This window comes from Bidens hawaiensis, unplaced genomic scaffold (genome assembly GCF_021521415.1).
Source record: "Bidens hawaiensis isolate Kalapana, Puna unplaced genomic scaffold, B.hawaiensis_p1.1 tig00062288_1, whole genome shotgun sequence".
NCBI lineage: Eukaryota > Viridiplantae > Streptophyta > Magnoliopsida > Asterales > Asteraceae > Bidens > Bidens hawaiensis.
In genome coordinates, this window is record NW_027501172.1 from 45984 (window position 1) to 54699 (window position 8716).

At 37.2% G+C, this 8716-nt stretch overlaps 1 protein-coding gene across 1 annotated transcript; it reads right to left on the reverse strand.

The window, feature by feature from the left end:
• Window positions 1–5209: 5209 nt before the first annotated feature.
• LOC143603615 (putative splicing factor 3A subunit 1) lies at window positions 5210–7886 on the reverse strand. Its single transcript, XM_077080366.1, has 2 exons — window positions 5746–7886; window positions 5210–5662 (listed from the first exon to the last, which is right to left on the reverse strand). The coding sequence occupies exons 1-2, from the start codon at window positions 7840–7842 to the stop codon at window positions 5393–5395; spliced, it is 2367 nt and encodes a 788-aa protein (XP_076936481.1). The 5' UTR covers window positions 7843–7886; the 3' UTR covers window positions 5210–5392.
• Window positions 7887–8716: the final 830 nt, after the last annotated feature.

Below are 8716 nucleotides of genomic sequence, written 5' to 3' on the forward strand. Positions count from 1 at the left end.
GAACTAAGTATCATATCGTGACCGAAAAACATAAAACCAAGTTTTTATGGTTGGGGTGGAGGTGGGGTGGGGGTTGTTTTATGGTAACTTATAAAGTTTGGTGTTTGAGTTGGCCCATTACAAATAACATGACGTCTTAGTTGTGTGAAAATATGACGAATATTCAATGTGTAAAACAGCTGACAAGGCGATTAGGTTGTATAATCGTCATCTCATGTTAATGTATAATTATTACAATATAACAAACAATAAGTTTGGTGCCGCAAGTGTCTTGTTGGGCCACTTGGCGGCACTGAACTAGTCCGTAAATTTGTTTTTGTTTTTTAGTTTAGCCACCGTAACGAATGTAACGAAAACCGATCGAACGCCAATTTTTTTTAGTTCCGGTATCATAACAAACATGACGAAAACCGACCGAATTCCTGGAGACTCACCGCCTCAACGTCCAGGACCGACAACGGGTTTTACTGACTGACGTCACCACATTGGTCTACCTCAATTTTTATAATTTTTTTTGTTTTATTTTTGGTTTTAATTCCAGTACAATAACGCACGTCACCGAAACCGACCAAATTCACGCCAACTTACCGGCTCAACGCTTGGATGTTACCACCGTCTGAGTTTTACCTACCTGCCCGACGCAACGCGTAGAGTAAAAAACTAGTTTATATAATCGGTAATGTAGGTTGCCGTATTTTTGAAAAAGTTTGAATATAGTTTGATGAATAGTGATATAAATCAATTAATAGTGACAACATGCGTCATAACTTATTGGTGAAGCAACATGATTCGTGGCATTCGGTAATGGAGCCTTCACCGGAGAACTTGTATGAGCTTGACCTCCTTTGACAGTGGTGACAACAACACCGATAAGCACAAGATTAAAGGCATTTTTTCAATCCATGATGATTACGTAAAGAGAGAGAAAAAATATCTAAAGAGTTCGGAGATCATTGGTATAAGTAGTAAAGGAAAACATCATTTTAGAAAAACGTGTTTTGAATGCATGTTAAGAGAACGACCAATGACATAAGTTATTTTTAAAAAGGTAAATTACAGTTTTTCGTCCTGTTTGGTGTTACTTATAGATAGTATCCTTTAACTTCATTAAGTACTAAAAATGCCCTTAGTTCATATATTGCCACAGTTTTCATTTTTTTTTCCTACTAACAAGGGTTATCTTGGTCTCTTGGCTTTTTTTTTTCCTCGAATGACCATTGTACCTTCGTTTAAAGACCTAGAGCTTATCATTTCGTTTAAAAGGCCTCGCTTTGCGGAATATTGTGTTACATACGTAAAAAAACCAACTATAGAATTTATCATTGTGAATACATTGTACTTATTATCAGTGTTGTAAAAATCGCTAGTCAGTAGTCGGACAGTGGATGAGGACTCATTAATTGGATTGGACTTTAATGTATATTTTTCAGTTTTATATTCACACTAGGGGTGTGCATGGGTCGGTTTAAGGCGGTTTTGAGCCAAACCCATAACCATAACCGATATGTCGGTTAATGGATAACCATAACATAACCGATTCGTTATGGCGGTTTTGGTTAATCGGTTTTGTTGGTTATAGTGAGTCGGTTAACCGTAACCAAAACAATATAACTGAGCCTAAAAGTTTGGTACCAATTATTACAAAAAAACGACATAACATAATCTAACAAGGTATATAACCCATAATACTAATACCAAATATTCAAAAAAGAATGACATTATATAATCCAACAATGAAATTCAACTTAATTTGATAACAAACGTTGAATCAAAAACACCAAAATGATATAATCCAACAACATGTTTGGTGGAAGTTAATCCCAAAAATATTAAACATATTATTGGTTAAATAAATGGGTCGGTTCGGTTACGGCGGTTTTGGAACTATCTTTAACCAAAACTAACCCGTATTTGGCGGTTTTTAAAAACTCATTAAACTGACCCACCGATTATGTTGGTTATCGGTTAAAATCGGTTCGGTTATGTCGGTTATGGTTCGGCTTAACGTTTATGGCGGTTAAGTTGCTCACCCCTAATACACACACATTTTTATATGTAATATTCCATTTTATACACACACAAACATATTTTGGCTAGAATCTCACTGGAAACTACTAGTCTTGCAGTAGTTTCGTCGGAAACTGCTGATTTTGGTCGGAATCTCGTCAAAAACTGCTGATTTTGGTCGGAACTCACCGAAAACCGTCAATTTTGGCCGGATTTGACCGTTGACCGATTAATTAGCCGACTAGCCAAAAATAATCTGTGAAGTGGGGGCTAGCGATTAATCAAGGCCTAGTTATGATTTTTGCAACACTGCTTATTATTCAACTGAAAGATTATTATTCAACTGAAAGATAGAAAAATTTTGAACCATAATAATAAAAAAAATGCTCACATAGATAACTACTTCAATGACTTTTGATTATGTTAATCGAAATGCAACAAAACTACCTTGCCCGAGTGACCTGTTGTAGCAGATGAATTGCTGGGCAAATCTCCTTTGGCAGTGGAATCGCAAATAAACTACTGCCAAACGAGCAATTGCCTGGTAATACATCTTACCTAATACCTTTCAATTCAGTCACATTTGGTTAGATAATGCTTTCACTTCGAAAACAATTTATAGACCAAATATTTGAGGCAAATATTCTTATGCATGTAGAATATCCTTCAAATATTTCTTTTTTGTACAACATTCTACGTACAACATGTATAAAAGTTTTTGTGACGAATAATGGTGGCAAACATTATGTTTTACTGGCCTTTTATGTTTCAAAGAGACAATGAAACGTGAAGGTAAGATGGCCATCGTGTCAAATTGTCTTGGCTCAAGAAATCTTGATTTGCACAACAGTTCTCCATCAGGTTGGCATATACTATCAGAATTTGAAGGGTGTCATGTCATTTTGATGCGTTAGGCATTGATGGTTTGGATGTGTTGTTATAATTGATTTAAATGTTGTAAACTATGTTAGACATGTTGTAATCAACTAATCGTATTGTTATAATCAACCGTGTATCAACATTTATATAATATAGTAATGCAACATGCTAAAATTAAAGAGACCCGAATTTCGTCTTTTTGTATGTATAAAAAATATATAAAAGCTATTAAAGTTTATAAAATTGGTGTAACAAGATTTAAATAAAAAACAGTCGGGCAATTAAAGTTGGTTCATTTTTTTTTCTTTCATTCATTGTATCTTTATAGTTTATATATTTACAATCTTAGCACTTCTTTGATATTAACTATTAAAATAACAAGGTCAATGACCCTAACCATTGAAATAGTAAGATCAACGACTCGGCTTACTTCGTATACGCTTTGTATAGAAATTTTCACTTTGAAAATTATCTTTATTCTATATATCATTTCCCACAAATTCTAGTTCTCATTATAACTTGTTAATAAAACACGATTATTTTGGTTTCAAAAGCAAGCAATCTTTTAGCTCTTTTGTCTATACAACAATTTACATGCTTTCCTCAACTAGTCTAAGTGTGTACCTTGGCATATCCTATACACACTATCTTGGCATATCCAATACACACACAGACATTTATACCAACAACTAAGAAAAGCATCAAGATCTCATGAACGTAAAAAGGTTGCGAGATGTTGATAATATTGAGCAAGGTTCGATGCTCCTAAAAGGAATTGAACCTTAGTATATCCAAAATGTTGGTTGCCAAAATATTAACAGAGAGAATGATACCAATACATTTCGTGTGATTATATAGCCACTTTCGTTGCAAGTTCTTTCAATTTCAAGCAACAATGTATATGAAACTAATTATTTTGCCCTAGATAATCGATAGTATACTTTATTAAAAACCTGAAAAACGTAAAGGTGTCGATCATGACCCATTGTTCATATAAAAGAGGACTGAGGCATCCATATGGGTAAGGTGCATGGCTTTCAAATCATATGTTAACGCTGCCGCCGCCCCATATGGGTAGGGTGTATAACTTCGTTTGAAATTAATTTCTTTTTGACGGTTAATGTACCGGAGAATTAAAATGAATCACACATAAATACCACTAATCCTTCACCATTTTTATTCACTCAAATCTTCATCATTTTTATTCACGCAATCCCTCAATGGCAAATTTCTCAAACGACGATCTCGGAATATTCATACCATCAAACGATTCCGATAATGATATTTATTCCAAACGATAATAGCATCTCATCTAGCAAGCTGAAGAGGAAGACACGATAACATCATCGAGCAATTCTAATAAAAATCATAGCAGGATCGCATAAAAGGATTGTTTAGTTTAAATTTTATTATTTTAATTCTTTTGGTTTGAATTATTTTTTCGGTTTTCAATTATGTAATATTTTTAATGTAATGATATTTTAAATACATTTAATTTTTTAATTTATTTTAAATTAAAAAATAAAAAATTCTAATATACTTGTGGATGGACATTGCTAGTAATTTTGAGGTTTGTGAGTTCTTAAAAATAAAAATAAGATGCATATAGATTCTGCATGTAATTTTGAGGTTTGTGAGTAAGATAAAAATATGGTGTCATGCACGATTTACTAGTGCATGTGTAGTAGTATTTAGGTTCTGTTGGGCCTCCTTAATTTAGTCAATGGATCAAACGTGGACACATTAAACTAGCCAATGGGTCAAAAAAATTGTTACTCAACAGATCAAAACAACAAATATTATAAACTTATTAACGGTCCAACAGCCACAGTAGGTCATTACCTGATTGTTTCACATGAATCACATAAAAGAAAGGGATGCCTTGTTTGCTTGGACTTGACATATTCCATTAGAAGATAGCCAAGTATATTGTTCCACAATTCACTAGACATTAGTGTTTGAAAACTGTTATTACACTTGGGGGCTAGTTAGTAGTTATTTCAAGATTTGGCTGTTAGTTTTCTAACTGTTATTTGAAGAAATGACATTTCAATTATATACAAGATACCAACAGACGATATGACGATGGAGATGGATTGACGACCAAGCATAACAAACCAAAAACCGGTCAATTTGAAAAATGCATACATGCAAACGAAAGCACACTTTCAAAAGAGAAAAATGCAAGATTGAGAATGAACAAACAGTATGATCCTGTTGTTGGACTATTTATGTGATCTTTCATAGCTGTCAATAGAACTGATTAACACATACGTTAAATCCATAAAGTAGCGCATATCACGAATGTACGAGTGATTTGTTTCGTGATTTATCATTGACAAAAAAACGACTAGAAAAGAGAAGAGCAAAAACAGATATAATAAGTAGCAGTGGCAATAACATAACCAAAATCAATAACACAACACATTCACTGTCTGTATAATCCTCCATACTTCTTCAACAAAAGCAGATTAAATGCAATGTTCAGGGAAACATAAACGACTACTTACCTCTTCCTGCCACCACGTTCTCTTAAAGACAAAGAAAGCATTTCACCTCCAGCAACATTGTAATAAGCCAGAGACAAATTGTCTTTGAAAAAACCCGCCTTCCCACTCAGTTTCTGCTTGTTTGCAGGCAGCTGAATCTCCCCAGCAATCTTCTCTTTCAAACTGCTAACACTTTCAGATAAGGACTCAATGGTGATTTCCAGTATTTGACCCTTCAGATTCCCTTCATCAGTATTTGGCACCGATACACTTATACGAGCAGGCCCCTGTCAAAACCAGCACTCACATTAACAGGATTATACACAAAGCTTAAAAGTGACAAGAATTGTAATTACTGAAAAAAGCGTACCGGATGTTGAGCCAAGAACTGATCCTCAGGGACAAGTAAAGAATCATCAAGCCTTTGCTTCTTTGGTTCGGGTTCTTCAGGCAGTGGCGGAGGAGCTTCCTCTGGTGGCGGTGGCGGCATCCCGTGAGGCATAGGCGGTGGAGGAACCATAGGCATGCCGGGCATATATGGACGGGGTGCGAGCGGTGTGAACTGAGATCCAGGCGGTGGTGGCACTGGAATACTTGGTAGTGGTGGCCGATTCATCATGTAAGGTTGTTGCTGACCATAACTCATCTGCATTGGCTGCGGTGGCGGACGCAGCGGATTAACCATCATGTTAATTCCAGGCCGAGGCGGGGGAGCTACAGTCGAGTATTGAGCATTAGGCGGGACACGTGGAAGATTCAAAGCTAGCCCAGGCGGAGGAGGAAGCGGACGAAGTGACGGAATACCCGGTCTAGGTGGTGGTGCAGCGGGACCCGGAAGATTCCAACCGTCACTAACCCCATCAACCTGATCTTCTGCTGCATTTTGTGACATTGCTTGAGTAGCGGTGCGACCAATACTTCCTGTGTGACCATCCCAAATAACCTGCTTCGGTTGCTGCTGTTCATCGTTTTTCTTTTCAATCTCCGCCTTGACTGCATTAGAAACCTCTTCTTCAGTGGTCCCAAATATATCGGGACGAGTCCGAGCAAGCCCGACAATGTTTCTAGAAATTTCATCATCTTGAGCAAGTGTAGTTTCTCTAATCTTGGCAAACATTCTCTCCTTTTGCTCTTTATACTTCGGGTCAATAAGTGAGATACGCATATGTTCTGACATCTCGTTGACCGGAATCAACTCACCAGTAATCGGTGAGACAACCATATTACCCGGGTTTCTTTCAGCAGCTGCGGCTGCTAGTCTTTCCTCGGGTCTCTTATAGTTTTTAACAATCCTCATTCGTGGCTCGTTTTCTTCCTTGATCGTTTCAACTTCATAACTTTCTTCTATAGTTGCAGCCTTCATACCTTCTTGAACAAGTTGTACCTCTTCTTCATCCATTTCCATTTCAACGTCTTTTCCAGGTTCCACAACTTCTTCCTCGACAGCAGCTGACATCTTGCTCCTTCTTATAACTTCATCTACTGTCATTGGAGGCGGTAAATCATCATCTTCATCATCTGCAAAATCTATGGTTTCCACAACAACAAAATCATGCCAATCAATCATGGACATTAACAGCCGTTCCTGTTCCATCTCATCCTCCGCCTTCTGTCTCGCCTGCTCTTGGGACCGTTCCCACTCGAGCCGGTGTAAGCACCGTTCAAGAATCGTGGTCATGTCGGTCACACTTTTTTTCAGCTTATCGGTCAACCCTTTAGGCGGCATCAGCACTTTCGAGTACGCATCTGCTAGCGACGTAAACAACATAAACATACTGTGTGTAGGCTTCAAAAAATGAAATTGAGGATTATTGTTCTCTCTACTAGTTAATCCAGTCAAAAAAGATTTTCCATTTCGTGCCACAAATTGTGCAGTGAGTTTAATAATATCCAACTCTTCACCAGTAATGCCCTCAGGGAGCCGGATTGTGTACTGCTCAGCCTCTGGGGGATCCAAAACTTTCTTAACGACTCTAAACTTTGACTGGTCAACTTTCTCGCTTGTATCATTGCTATCTGCAGAAGCTGCAGAAGAGATTGACTCGGAATCTTGTACCTCAGATGCTTGGTTTGACTGTTGACCTGGGGCCTGATTTTGAGCTCGAAACTCAGTCAGTCTGTGCTGGTAATAGGCATGATACGGATCTGACCCGTTTAAAAAATTAAACTTGGGATTTCCAGCATTGCTAGCAATGATTCTTTTTTCGAACTCAGGTCCGTTTTTTGCCACAAAGCTAGCGGTTTTGTCAACAATGGTTCTGATGTCGGGTGGAGGATGAATAATCCCAATTGTTCGGGTGTGTGTGGCAACTGATGCAGGAGCGGGAGTTGACTTATTTTGACCATCATCGGCATCCTGCATTTGCTCGTCTTTGGAATCATTTTCCACTTGGGATGGAGGCAGAGGACCTAGGTCACCATCGGCTGGTGGTGCTGGAAGAGGCAATATCGGCGTAAAGCCCACCATTTTGTTTAAAAAAAAAGCTTCAGTATCTAAAACAGTGATACTACAAGATTTAGTTCCAATACGAGTTTATCATACCCAGAAGTTACCCTGCAAAGAAAAAGCTATAGTTTAGATCTGCTACAACTTTTGAGTAAAAATCATATAGAATATTTACAAGAAAGCCCAAAGACAGTAGCAATATACACTGGTCATAAGTACACTACTGATACAAATTCATAAGTACCTGTAAAATAAAAAAGAGGTATAAAAGGTCTGTTTGCCCCTCAGAAAATTGAACTGTTGAATTTACGCAAATCTTAAATTTGACAAATGTTGTTTGGTAGCAAAATCAAGCATTATGAGAACCAAGTATGCTGATGTGTTTACCAGCATCTATGCAATTAATGGGAAAAATACCGGATGTCGGTCAAGAACCGATATATGAGATATTGGTTATCGCGATGGGATATTGACGGGATATCAAGAATATTAATAACATGCAGAGTTTATATATATGGCAATTTAACACTAACAATTCAATATACTATCCTAGCATTAACAGATTAATCATTTGCAATTTGTAAAACACTAACAAGTGTAGCAAGTAGGAACTTACAAAGACTTAAAATAGTAACATTAAACACTCAAAATTGAGAACTAAGACTTAAAACACTGATATCGGTCAATATCACCGATAATATCGGGACCGATATTATGACCGATTCTTTGCACTAACATTTTACCAAGGGACCGATCTACGATATCGACTGCATAGACTGATAGACCAGCATACAATGTGATACGTATAGCATAGAGGTGGCAATCTTGACCCAAACCATTTCAAATGCGTCAATTTGGGTTGTTTTAAAAATTAAATGGGTTGGTTTGGGCCAGA

Coding starts and splice junctions, on each gene's coding strand:
- LOC143603615 (XM_077080366.1), bottom strand. CDS start 7,842: ATGGTGGGCTTTACGCCGATATTGCCTCTTCCAGCACCACCAGCCGAT. Junction 5,663..5,745: donor AGTTCTTGGCTCAACATCCG/GTACGCTTTTTT, acceptor TGGTTTTGACAG/GGGCCTGCTCGTATAAGTGT.